The following is a 13,987-nucleotide window of genomic DNA, read 5'->3' on the forward strand; positions in this document are numbered from 1 at the left end:
CCCTCTTCACTTTTTTCATGTGCACTGAACCAATTCTAGTCATGTTCTCTGTGATTTCTAGTCAACTATTTTATCATTCATGACCACTTCATTCTTTTATTCTTAAAACCATTTTCGTTTATGAAACTTATACATGCAGATATATTTTTTTACGACCTAACATGAATAAGAGTCGCAATAAAAACATAGACATTATAATGTAGAAAAATTAAGTCAAAAAACAGTTTGTTTGGACCAAAAGGTACTTTTTAAGCATGTGAATGAGTAAAACTGTGACAGCATATTAAATTGCAATGCTACAGAGACCATTTTTTCATGAATAAATGAATTGGAACTCTGATTCAATTCCTTGACAAAGAAACTATTAAGCCTCAAAAGTACGAGTGACCTCTCAAAATTTGATGGTGACGTCACCTTCCTTTCCTGCTTCGATGTCCCAAATTATAAATCATACGATCGGATTGTCAGCTGGGTTGACATGTCTTAGGTCGACTTCTCTTCCGGGTCAAGTTGTCCAGGTTTATAATAAATAGTCCACGGGTGCCAATTTTCACTTATTCGAGGACGACATCATCACTGGACAGAAATAGTAGAGATGAGAAAACGTAGCTTCTATCCAGATAAAATGAATGCATTTTCCCTTAGATTTGATGGGCTCTAGTCGACTAGAAAAGCGATAGCCAATTTCAAGCTCAGTCGAACGTCTGTGTCAAAAGCAATGAGCTCTTGAGACTCAGTAAAACCTGGCCACAAAATGACCGATTTAGCACCACGTTGTTAAGACTTTACCGAGAGGGTGCTAAGCTCATCATTTATTACTTTTGAACAGTTTTTACATTTACTTTCTACTTTTTACATTCCTAAGAGTTCGAATTGGCAAACGTCTTCTCTGCCAAAAAGCCTAACTTGTGCCAAAGGAAAATGCTTTCAGTTCGTTTGGATAAAGATTACGTTTCCAACTCCATATTGTCTCTGTCCAATGGTGAGGTCGACAAGTTTCTGCCCGAGAGTGCAAAAGAAAACAAATAAGGCAGGTTTTTTTCGTGCAGTGAGCAAGATAAGGTTACACGCACCTTCATTTAATACTTGTAAAAACACATCGCATTGCACTCACAAACTCGATGAAGCTAACGCTGTTGGTAAGACTTAAAACATTTCTAGCTCTAGGTTTCATTTCATAATCCATTTTTTTGTGACGTTCTCATGCCACTAAAACATCGCAAAGCAATATCGAATTGAACAATTCTTATCAATCTTGCTCTCTTCCGCCTTTCTTGCCATTTTCAAAACTAAAGCGGTAATATATCCCCTTTGAGAAATGAAGGGGCAAACAATAGTGATGGGTTCGAATCTAATTTCAAATTCAAGATTGCCCGAAAAAGTGAAAAGTGAAAGCACTCGCCTATTCCCTCCTTGATGGAAAAACTGAAGTTTGAGCAAAAAGCAGCCCTACTACATTTTTCTACATTTTCCTTGAATTTCCTTTCCTTCGCATATATTGTAGATGAGTTAGCCATGTGAGGAAATTCATGCGTTTTGTTGTGCAAATTGGCTGTGATGTTTGTTTGAGTTCTCCCTCCACAAAATGCCCAAAACCTGGGTGCCTTATGGTATTTTTCCCTGAATTTCGTTTGCTTCATGTGGCAAACAGGGCATGCCAAGTGAAGGAAATTCAAGGAAAAATGTGGTCCGGCACCCTGATTTTGGGCATTTTGGGGAGAGAGAACCAGGACAAACATCACAGCCAACTCGCACTATCCGCCCATTGAATTTTCAATGATCGAGTGATTTTGAGTGAGCTGTGCAACAAAACCCAACAAAATGAACACGTTTGGTGTAATTCGGTGAACGCACTATCAAATTGACTCAATACCACAATGATATTTGCTTAGGCAAGCAGGTAAAATGAGTAAAACATGTCAAAATTCAATCCATGCCCAGTGCGGTTTGGCTGGGGAGGTTGTTTTTTTTTTTTTTTAAATAACTTCAGCTGTTCATGAATGCGTTCTCATGACAAGCCTTATAGGTGTTGGACCTTTAGCATGTTGGACAAGGTTTTTCTCCTGTAAAATCTGATCTACCCATGAATTACAATTGGGAGATCTGGTCAGCCATTAGATAGAGTTAAGAAAGAGTTGTATATTTTCCATCATGCGTTCTTAGTAGCGATAATTAAGTCCCAAAATAAATTACTGTATTCATGTCTGAGAATATAACAACCTCAATATGATTTGAGCATTGTAAACCTCAACTTTCTCCCTTTGAATGAGGTAATAGCCAATTCAATGTTTTTTTCGGTTTGGTTTTTCACGGGCTTTTCTAACCGCTAAAGGGAATGTAATCCCCAGTACTATTAAAATGAAAGGTTATAATTCGTCTATTCATTACCTTTCAATCTTTATATGATATTTGGTCTACCAACGAATTTGAGTTGGCAGACCGAGCTAGTCCTTGAATGTAGGGTTGATCTGGAACGCTATCTAAAAATTGGTCCAAGTCTGACTTGGAAGATGCAACCGGATCAACAAGGCCTACGTATTCCCTACGAATATTAGAGGGAAGTAAATTAAACAATGAAGGAGTCCGAAAAAGAAGAGATGTGGACTTCATTGTTCGAACTAGTCTGGATTCTCGAGGGCTTGAAGGTGCTCTCAAAACGCACATTAAACCTCTACGGTCATTAGAATTGACCCTAAATCCTAGTTAGAAATAAACATGAGGTAAAGTTCAGAAAAAGAGTCCATTGACCTTTCTCCGGATCGGTGACCAATTAAACTTTGGATTGTTCAACAAGGCCAATAGCTTAATTCCCCCTCCATTGATGGAAAACAACTAGGCCTTTTGGCTTGCTCTGCAAAAAAGGCCAAATTGTTTTTAGAGATGGCATTGACGTCTCAAACGATTGCTTGACTTTCATCAAGACTGGTCTTTGTTCGCATGCAAATAAAGTTTTAAGTTGCCAATCTTATGTTGCATGAGAAGGTACGGTGAATCAATAACATGAAAAGTTACCAGAGTTTAAAACCTACCAAAATCTACCTCACCATAGAGTTCATGGGAAATTCGTTCATAAATCTTTAGTGGATCTTCCTTCCTTCCTTCCTGATCGAAAAGAGTTATCACTTCACAGATCATTGTACCACATTTCTTTAAATGTTGTTAGCAACTAAACGAAGCGTTATGTAGTCTAGAACTAGAAGTCAGGGTTTCTTGTTTTTCATCTCTCATGCTTTGGTTGGGTTTTCGTACCCAGAACTGCGAACAACACTATAAGCCACACACGAGCACTAAATCAAATTGGAATGTGACAGATAAGGTCGACCTAGTCAAGTCTTCTTGGTCACTGGTCATCTTCGTTGGAAGAAGATCTGTCGCCCGGAAAAGATCGAATCCCAACCACCGACCGGAAATTGGAAATTGCTCACAAGATTCCTTGGCTGGGTCCTAAATTTATAGCCCTGTTGGCTTCAAGGGTTTTAGAGCTGTTGTTGGGCTAAGAATCATGAGGTGAATTGGATCGAAGGTGTATAGTCATTGGTTTGTTTGAATTTATATATAGGACGCCGAATAAGATGTTTCATATGGTTTACACATAGAGGAAGCAACTCCTAGAGAGTGCGATGAGAGCTAGCCAGGCGGACTAGTTTTCAGAGCGAATGAATGTCAGCTGACCCGCTGCAAGGCTATAGCTTCGGATTGCAGAGGCGCTGCCTTTCATCAGCTAGAGTTACACTGTCCACTAGTTACCGATTCAGCTGCAGTAAAAAAAAACCACAACAAGCTCTATTTTTACTCTTCTATGTTACTTCTTCAATGGTTTACACTTGAGATTGACCGAAAATTGCAGACAATACAATAGGAACAGATTGTTAACAAATGATCGAGAACTCAACCAGGACAGAAAATAAGAATAGATGAGCAATTTGATTCCGAATGTTTGGTATTTTAATGTCTTAAGGGATCGTACATTTCTTCAGATAGAGTAGTGATGGGCATTATTGGCCATGACGGTAACGCCGTTAGATGTTCAGCCGTTACTTGAACACTTAATGTTGTCACATCATGTGTCAAAATGACAAATTGAATGCGGTGATTGCAAACTGTTTCTATTTTCACCTTAGTTACATAGGAAGTGATTGAAGGAAAGTTTAACTAAAGTATCTTGTGATTTCAATTGAGAAAGAAGAAATGAATGAAAATAAAAGTCCTGAGCGAGTTAAGTTAGATTGAAGCAAAAACGTAACCAAAGTCAAACCAATTATTTTCGGGTGAGCGGCACTGAAAGTTAACGTTGAAAGACCAGAAAGATTAACCCGTTGACTCAGTGCACGATTTAGCGCCCACCTTTGGAAAAAGCCATGAGGAAATCAGACCCTGGATGGAATTCATTAGAAACCTAATAACTAGAGCTAGAAAAAATCACAGCCGGGTATCAATTAGCCTAATGATCATATCCCTTACAGAAATTATTTGCTAATCTCGAGGGTCTCAGACAGGAATGGTTCCAAGTTCCTTGATCCCTGTACCTACGATAGTTTGGCAGAGAAAACATTTTTTTGCTCGAGAACCGAGCGATCGGTGTTTCCTGGAGTTTTCCAACTATTTCATTGGTCTTTTTCAGATCTCTTTGTGAAGTTTCCTTGCACAATTTATTGGTGCCAAAGCAGCTCCACTGGTATTTACTTTTCCACATTCGAGATTTGAGTCGAATGGAAGTGAAAAGCCGGAGGATTTGACAAAAACAAACACAACACGATCCAGGGCCACTATACGTATTGTGTACTAGCACTTCTACGAGACAATCCAATGGCTTACCAACTTGATATAGAGGCCATCATACATGGGAGCCTATCAATGGTTTCCAGGAGAACCAAGGGAGCAAGAAGAGCCAGAATCAAAGATGGGAATCTTGGTCCTCTTGTCGTGCAGAAAATGTACCCCATCAATATTCCAGCTTGGGTTTTGGAGTGCTTGAAAAATGTGCCATCTTTGACAGGTTCGTGGAAAAAAAAGAGCCTATGGGCTGGCTTGAAGACAAGACCGATTTTTCTCAAGTATTTGGGGCCACACAATGTCGTTTGACCTGGTCAGTTGTCGGGTCTTCACGAGGTATGGATTTTTGGGATTATCATTTTTTGGTCTCTGTCTGAGAGTGACGGGAATCTCATTCAGCCGATGGTACAATACTGGTCGTTTTCTAAAATGTTATTTTATTTCCAAATTGTTGTGTTTTGAAGCACGCGATCTAGAGGAAGCTTCCCTGTCAGATTTTGGGCTTATGAAAAAGTGCTTTGTTTTCACTGAGAAAATTAACGATTGTGAGCTCAATCTTTATCCAGGGAAACGAACAAAGTTAACCGAGGCCATATTAAGGATTCAAGATGACCACTTTCTTTTCGAAAAAATCGTTCAATTTCTTTTTATAGTGCCTTAATTCAGTTGTTTATTAATGTCCCCACTGTACAATCAGGGACAGACGCAATTCATATAACCAAACGAGATTCGAATCTTTCTAACGAAATTGACTCCGTTTGGCCGATACCCTGACACAGAGATTTGTTCCGGTTGGTTTTTAAATCATTTTTTCAAGAACGATAGACGACGTATTTTATATTTTTGAAAAACCTGCCTTTTCAATGTCCTTGGTCATACGGCAAAGTATGTTGTCTCACAATCTGGCCGCAGATTCGCATTGTCTTTTCAAGCTTTCTTTAAGGGGCTCAGTTGTATACGAAGCCGAAAGATTGACAAAGCATAACGATAAGATTAGCCATAGATTATCGATGTTACATTGTTTTGAAGAATGGCTCCTCTCAACCCATATAAAGTTGCATCAAGCCATTTAAAGTTGTCCAATGTCACTGTAAGTGGAGCGGCTTGAAATATTAGCAAGGAATTAGACAGTTGAATGGAACAGAGCTGAACGAATTTTACGTTTTATTGGCAATATTTAAGCACTTGTCCAATCTTACTTGGTTTCAATAATGATTGAAAGATAAGGCAACATGTGAATATTTCTTTTAAAACTTTAACCCTTGTGGGCTCCTTTCAGCGCATCAAGAAACATATACAGATCACGCAACCTTTTCACCAATGGGTGGTTGTTTGTTTCAGACTGTTACTAATAAGAATCATGAGAGAGCATTTGACAAAAAGTTTGAAAATCAAATCAACAAAAATGTTCCTTTACCAAATCCTCCTCTAACGCCCCTCTGTCAATGTGTCCTATTTTTCTGCCCATAAAGAATAATTGGTTTGCCCATTTACACTTGTTCATACAACCCCATATATCACGATGGGTTTGGACTTTGCTACTTATTAAAAAAATGTAGTATGCGATGTAGTTGAATCTTCCCTGAGACTCGGATTGCTTTTCTAAATCCTAAATATGCTCCCCTCACTTTGGGATTCGTGGGCCGTGTGTGCACGTGGAAACAAAACTGGAAAAAGTTAGTTGGGCACTGAACTGCCCGAACACCTCCCTTCCAAGTGGAAATCACATTTGTTCAAGCCTGATAGTGGCAACATGCCTTCAAGACAGGGTCCAGGTGTGGTCTGAATTCGGAATGAGCCTCTGGGCCCTTCTGACGCGATGGACGGCTTTGTACCAGCTCTGTAGAGTGCTGTACGTACGTATATTGTCAAGCCCAATATTGGAGCCCCCCAAAGTGTCCGATCTTTATGAAGTTGTCTGAGAAAGTCAGCAGAGGATGATGCCATTCTTGGGACTTGCTCCAAACATGAGAGTCCAACTTGTATTTTATTGCACATCAATTTAGTGTGGGTGTTTCTAAATCTATGAACTCGACTCTAAGACATATGAAGCCGTTGGTCCTTTTGTCTTTTATTCCTAAAAGGTTTTAGGATCCAACCGTTGCCTGAAAGCATTCGAAGTGCATTCAACATGCAATCACGGTGCAGCAAAAAGTTTTCCGAAGCTCTCAATTGTGAATTGAAAAATTTAGAGAAAAAATAAGGGTAAGCGACGTTGAAAAATGTAAAAAAAAAAATGACGTCGAGGTAACGTGAAATTGATAATCAAATTTGCAAGAGTTTTAACTTGGGTGGAATCCGAAAAAAAAATATAGATGGGTTTGATTATGGGTAATGTACGTAACATAATGCATGGCTTAAGAGCCTTGAGATATTTCGTAACTTCGTAGTATGTCAGCTGAGATGTTTACGAATTGATTTTATATAGATAACGTCACGAATTGGCTTCAAAATCGACATGTTTTTCCACAGAGCTTGTTTTGCAAATTTTCCTTGGGACGAGTAAGATGATGATCATCATCAAATTAGAGAGCAGGTGATTGTTGGACTTTATGATTCACGAACTCGGCTCACATGATAACAACCACTTGTCTTTTGAGAATATATTTACATTAAGGAATTTAAAATAAATAGTCGGCTCATCTGTCAAGTGATCAGATACTCGAATACGATACTTCTTAATCAAAATGATCAAATGCTTCACGATTTAGAAGCAAGTCGCACTCTTGTCATGTCTCCTACCCCTGACAATAAAACATCTATTTGTCGAAGGTAACCGAGATTTTACCGTCATCTTCCCATTCGTTTGGCACGTTTTCCATCCACGCTTTTGTGTAATTTACTACATTTTTCTTTGATTAGCCGTTTGATAGTCTTTTCGTCCTTCACGCTCTTTTTCAGTCTAGATGGGTATTCTCATTCCTGCATTCTTCCCAAATGTTGCCGGCATTGTCTCATGTTCCCGTTCCTACTGACAAACCCCCTGATCTAGGACGATCGTCGCAACAGTCTTAGAACATCCGGTATCGTATCCTATTCCAAGACATGTCTCAATAATGAACCTTGGCGTTTTCTTACATTCTATGGAGGAGGAAAAAGGGTTGGGTTTATTCGATATTATTCAGATCCCTTCAGTGTCCACCGACACTTGACAATCGTTGTTCAATATCCCTGAGCTTTTCCTATGGGTTCTCAAGACCAATGGGGACGAAGAAAAGAGATGGAAAATCAGCAAAACACGAGGATGGGCTCGAAAGTAATAATCGTCGTTTTGTTTTAGTAGGGCAATTGAATAATAAGAACTGTTTCTCGCGGTGGTGAATGAAGGTCGTCGTGGTCTACTCGTGGAGAAGTTTTTGATAATCTTTCAATTGGTTCACGGACACTGCGAACAGCTTTTCGTGGAGTTGCAACTGGGTTTTGGTGAGTTGAGTCAAGTAGATCACCATCAGCAAATCCTGGAATGAATGGAACAAGATGGTGCAATGTTAGAGAATGAGAACAAAAGCGAACTGCGCTCCAAACGAGGACTGACAGGCTAGGTACGTAGGAATGAGAATAGGCATATCCGATGGTTCCAATCAGCCAAATGTGTTTCTCGGGCTTGCCAAGAATAACTTGAACAATATTTCAACTCGATGGAATGTCCGAGTCGAGTCCAACATTCTGCACTCTCAATGTTCAATACAATGTACGTACCGTTTCCTATTCATATCCCGTACCAATGGCCCAGCCCTTCTCTCCTTAAGCGAATAGGGAATCTAAAAATACTTACTTTCATGTTGGAGTTCAGCATCTTCTCAAACTCATCAGGCGTCATCTTGGGCACGGAATTGACCAAATCCAGAAGCTTCCGTCCCACAGAATTGTCCGGGGTCTCTTGACCCGACAACACGGCCTCCACGTACTGAAAAGACACCAATCCCGTCCGGTTAAACCCAATTAGAATCGCGACCTTTGGTCGACTTGTCCCACCTTGGTCACGGCATCCAACATGTATTCAAGCTTGGTCACACCCTCGGAAACGCGAACCAGATCCGGCATGGGTTCCACTTGACGCAGTTTGGTGAACTTGGTTTTGTGGAGCAAATCAAGGCCAGTGACCTCGGCGCCCGAGGCCAAGACCTCCACCGGAACCGAGGTGAACATGGATCCTGAGGTCGCTCCAGGGACGCCAATGGGCACGCTATATGCGATGGAGAGGATGCGAGTCAGAGTGTATTTCATAAATCGTTAATGGCTAACCTCGATGCTTACCACACGTAGGCCTTCATGTTCATCTTGCACGCGTTCAGAGTGGTGTCTAGGGTCAGGTGAATGGGGTTCTTCGTTTCCCGATCGTAGTATTCGTGAATGAGCACGGAATGGTTGGTGATTGAACTGCCCGTGGCGAACCAGCCCACCAAAACTTCCTGGGAACATGAATATCATCTTTTAGTTTTTTGAGAGTCATGTTTGACGTGGTGCAGTTTATCACTTTGATTGGACGAACTGAGTATTCGAGCGGGTACCATTTCTATTTTTCAACATGCAGATGCTTGTATTTTGCAGTCGGCATTGGACTTAAGACATGATGTAATGCTAGGTTAAAGGTCTAGCTAGCCCAGGTTGGTAAAAATGGGAAGAAATTAAACATTGGAGAACAGAAGTACATAACCATTCTACAACATTTCTGGGCACACTAAACATTATACACCCAGTTTGATAACAACACATCACAGCGGGATGAAAATAACGTTAAAAGATAAATGTGAATTGATTTGAATACCAAATTTTAACAAAACTCGAGCTTTTTGACCTACTGAAGTGAACTGTTGTATATTGCCCTTTCGTTATCTGCCCCATGAACACTGTCCCTTTACAGGTCTGAAGTACTCCTTGGTCTAGCGATCCTTGCCTACCACTTTAACAATCGATTACTGTTTTGATCAATTTGTTTATGAACAGAATTTTTTGTTTATTAAACCGATATGTTTTGAGAAAAAATACCAATATTTTAGATCAAAGTATTTTTTATGTTATGACAACTTTACATGTTGTTGGAGCAATTTTGTTAATCAGCGTAAAAAATGGATAAATTATCTATACCTAATAACACATTTCATCAACAATACTTTCATTACATAATACCAGGTCAAATATTTGAATGTATTAACAAGCCCACCTCAACGTAAAACCGGTTAATAAACAAACAAAGCGATGGATATACGGTAGCACATTCGAACGAAAGACTAACTGACTACACAATCCTAATGCACCAAGTCATCAACTAAGATCTATCAAGACCCAATTTAATCTCTTGAAACACTGCAAATAATGTCGGCATCCTTTCCAATTTTAATGTGGGGCTTTGAATTGGTGGGTCTTACCTGTGGGTTAACTTTCTTGTTGAGTTCGTACATAGAGGTGGCGTGTTGCAAATCGAATTGAACTTCCCCGCCCTCTTTGTGCGGTACTGTGAAGCAATTGGACACTTCCACGCTCTCCTTATCCACCGTGCCTAAAATGAAGGAGAATGAATACCAAAGCAAGATTCACAAGGTTGCGAGTAAGCTATGAAAGGTTACATTGAAAGGTTGGGGATATACTATATACTGGTGGAATATTCAGTTGGTGTTTTTGCATAAAACTGGCACAACATTCCACTTACTCCTTCCTTTCCTTTTTTTTGGGAGGGGGGTTGGTTTTTCACGGGCTTTTCTAACCGCTACAGGGAATGTAATCCCCAGTGGTATTAAAATGAAAGGTTATAATTCGTCTATTTTTTTATCTTTCAATCTTAATAAGATATCTGGTGGTCGACCAGCGAATTTGAGTTGGCAGACCGAGCTAGTCCTTGAATGTAGGGTTGATCTGGAATGCTATCTAAAAATTGGTCCAAGTCTGACTTGAAAGATGCTACCGGATCAACAAGGCCTACGTATTCCCTATGAATATCAGAGGGAAGCAAATTAAACAACGAAGGAGCCCGAGAAAGACGAGAAGGGGACTTCATTGTTCGAACTAGCCTGGATTTTACTTGCAAAAACGTCATTATTCTTTCACGGAAAAGCTGGATGCCACATTTTCATTGAAAAACAGTTTTAAAACCATTGAAAATGGTGCCTTGATTAGTGCGATGGACACATCACGACCAATGGCTAAGCCTTTTTTTTTTTTAACTCCACAGCGACTTTTTTCTCAAGACTTAATAAGTTATCATAAACAAGCATTTTGTGACAACTGTTTTCTTGATGAATATGTAATAGCGCTCTTCGGCAATAACAACTAACATCAGCTTAAATTGGGTATTAGGGATGACAAAGTGGGCGGTAGGCCTGCTTTCCTACGTATCCATCGCCCGGTCTGGCCTTGTATCTAATGGAATGGGCGGGGTGGCTAGAGCCCAACATCATCCGGCCCGGCATGGATTTCAATGGCTATTGGTGCCACATTTTAAGGCATGAACGCCATTGCAACCCCGAAACTGTTCTTTCAAACCAAAGTCAACGGTGCCCAGGCTAAGATGGCATTGAATCCCTCCTAAAAGGCCAGTTTGTAGGAAAATAATGCCTGGGGTGGCATTGGACCCTTCAGATAAAAACTCCACTTGGTCCGAGATCCGGGCCACCAATGACTGAACGGCTGAGGGGCTCACAGCCGCCATGACAGACCCAATCTGAAGGACCTGAGGATGGGCTAGTTCCGCTAAATCCTGGGCCAGGATCAAATCATCAATAAAGACTGAAATGAATACCATCCATCAGAGGGTCAAGGGTGGGTTTCCAGGTGGTCTCGTCCAAAGGCAAGGCAGCTCGCGGGTTGAACCCGAGGCGGTCCCAGATTCAAAATTCGAGGCTGGTCATTATTACCTAGATTAACTGGGAAGTCATCATCTGATGCCCATCGCCAGATTTTAGCCCCGTTTATGGACGAGAGATTCAGGCTTAGAGAGCTCAATAAGGACCACGATAAACGTTATTCTCCGATTCATTTTTAAATTTGTGGCCCAATGTTAAAAGGTTTAGACAGAGACTTTAAGGATTATTCATATCGTGTTAGGTTAGGTTAAGATTTAAGAAAAAGTAGCCCCGCCAACTCATCGGTGGAGAATAACCAGGGTCGGTCGGTCCTTATCGCTCCAAGTTCTTCCAACGAACAAACCCCTTTTCCCTCCATCATCTCATTTTCTTGAACCGTTCGTGATAAACTGAATGCTAATAATAATAATGGGATGGGTTGATTGGGATCTGGATCCAGGAGTAACTGACCTAAGAGTGTGCCCACCACGCGTTGATTGTCGGCCGGACGCCGTTCGTAAGCGTCCGTGATTTGGAATAGCACGCTGGGGTGCACCTTCACCCGTAAATTCACGGCTGAAGAAGACATCTTGCCCGCAGCCACCTATTTAATCCGGGAAGTTTGTCACTCACGATCACGAAAATCACGCGAATCCACCAAAAACGAGGCTGAGAGCGTTGTTGAGTAGTCAAGTGTCACGATAAATGCTGAGGCCCATGGCGTCAGGCCAGACAATCGGGGGTAGTGAGTGGCGTTGCAAAGACTTGCTGGCACGGCTTTCACGGGTTAGGCCCAGGCTCATTGATGCCCAGTTTGTCCTGGCCCGAGCTTAGGTTTGATTTCATGTTTTAGTTGTACTATGATTTTTATAGATTGATGGCTCCTATCTGGCATCCAGTCGTATCTTTCCTGAATGAAAGACAAGTATGGTGTGAGAATGGGTGAAAATAGCATTGACCCCCATCAGACCGCTGCGGCCACGTTCTATAAAATCGACGGCCCGCCCTGGTTACGTTAAGGATCACGCAAGTGGGAGTTTATTGAGGCCAAAAGTGGCAGCCCTGATGAGGTGACACGCCGAGAAAAGCATGGACATGAAACCAGGGTGACTCCGGGATCTTTAAAGGGTCGACTGAGTCAAGATGGTCATGCCGCTTTATTCAAGCGACAGTTTTGTCTGGTATATCTATACTGGTCAGCCATGTGGGTCATCCGATCAAATCCGGACTAAATTTAAAGATTAGACTTTATGTCATGACACGAGCAAGATTATTCGAACGGCTTAATCCGGATGTCTCACAGTTTTAGCGCAATCGGATTAGCCACCCTGATAGAACGGACAAAATCCGGACTAAATTTAAAGATTAGACTTTATGTCATGACACGAGCAAGATTATTCGAACGGCTTAATCCGGATGTCTCACAGTTATAGCGCAATCGGATTAGCCACCCTGATAGAACGGACAAAATCAGCATCCGGATTTTCTTAATTTTGCGGGATTGGCTGCTTTGGTTGACTGACCTGGCGGCCAATCGGACCTCGGGCCGGCCCTGACCCCTACTGATGAAAAAATGAACTGAAGATGGTTTGAAGTCTGTACTTAAAAAAAAACCAAGAACTATTTGCCAAATAACAAGAGCATAAAATGTAAAAAGACATGCAAATTCCTGACCGTCCCAACGAATTTCCTCCTGGCTTTTCAGTCATTCACTCCTCGGGTTTGTTTTTTTCATGGAAAACGGTTTTCATTGCCATTACAGGCATTTTCATTCTCCAAGCTGCCTTCTCTTGGTCTTGTTATGGACAAACAAACGGAGAAATACAAAATTACGCTCTAAGATGCCTGACTTAAACAAGGTATTTTTCGTTGGACTCATTGCTGATCTATGCTATCACCAGAAATACACCACCAGCCATTTTAAGAGACTTTTTAAATCCCATTTTTTTATTAGGTTTTTGGGTTATAATTACAAGCATTTTGATACTTTAAGAGGGATGAGCAGAGACCCATCTTTTGCATTCTTGCAGCATACCAGTCACTTTTTACCATCTGTTTTGATTAAATTGTGCTTTAAAAAAAAGTAAATGCTAAGTATAGAAAAGTGATGTTTTTCAAGGTAGTCACAAAAAAACTCACAAAAAATCATACAGTGTACAACCTCCTGTAAAATGGTTATTTGGAATTTTGCCCATAGAGGACATCTTCCAGAAGAGTTGATGGCTCAATAACTATGTCACAGTACTTCGGCAATAAATTGCTCATTAAATAATCTCTTGATAAAGTTTGGCATCTCATAGGGTATTCTCTAGTTTCTACGTTGTTTGTCCGCACCTAGACGAAGCAGAGGGCGCTTGCTCCTCTCCAAGAAAAGAACAATTTATGCATTCTTCTAAGCCAAAGACGTCATTGCTAGAAAACCTGGGAACAAATGA

At 40.9% G+C, this 13,987-nt stretch overlaps 1 protein-coding gene across 1 annotated transcript; it reads right to left on the minus strand.

Annotated features, from left to right (window-relative positions):
• Positions 1-8,018: 8,018 nt before the first annotated feature.
• Positions 8,019-12,254, minus strand: LOC131882305 (eukaryotic translation initiation factor 3 subunit F-1-like). The gene is made up of 6 exons (XM_059229408.1): positions 12,024-12,254; positions 10,143-10,273; positions 9,031-9,185; positions 8,749-8,959; positions 8,549-8,680; positions 8,019-8,231 (listed from the first exon to the last, which is right to left on the minus strand). Exons 1-6 carry the CDS (start codon positions 12,139-12,141, stop codon positions 8,112-8,114), a joined length of 867 nt encoding a protein of 288 aa, XP_059085391.1. The 5' UTR covers positions 12,142-12,254; the 3' UTR covers positions 8,019-8,111.
• Positions 12,255-13,987: the final 1,733 nt, after the last annotated feature.

Source organism: Tigriopus californicus, chromosome 6 (assembly GCF_007210705.1).
Source record: "Tigriopus californicus strain San Diego chromosome 6, Tcal_SD_v2.1, whole genome shotgun sequence".
NCBI classification, from domain to species: domain Eukaryota; kingdom Metazoa; phylum Arthropoda; class Copepoda; order Harpacticoida; family Harpacticidae; genus Tigriopus; species Tigriopus californicus.

What these genes read in the sequence shown, in the direction of transcription:
- LOC131882305 (XM_059229408.1), bottom strand. Translation starts at nt 12,141, where the DNA reads ATGTCTTCTTCAGCCGTGAATTTACGGGTGAAGGTGCACCCCAGCGTG. An exon ending in ACAAGAAAGTTAACCCACAG is followed by an intron (nt 9,186 to 10,142) that starts GTAAGACCCACC and finishes TCATGTTCCCAG; the next exon opens with GAAGTTTTGGTGGGCTGGTT. An exon ending in TGTTGGATGCCGTGACCAAG is followed by an intron (nt 8,681 to 8,748) that starts GTGGGACAAGTC and finishes GTGTCTTTTCAG; the next exon opens with TACGTGGAGGCCGTGTTGTC.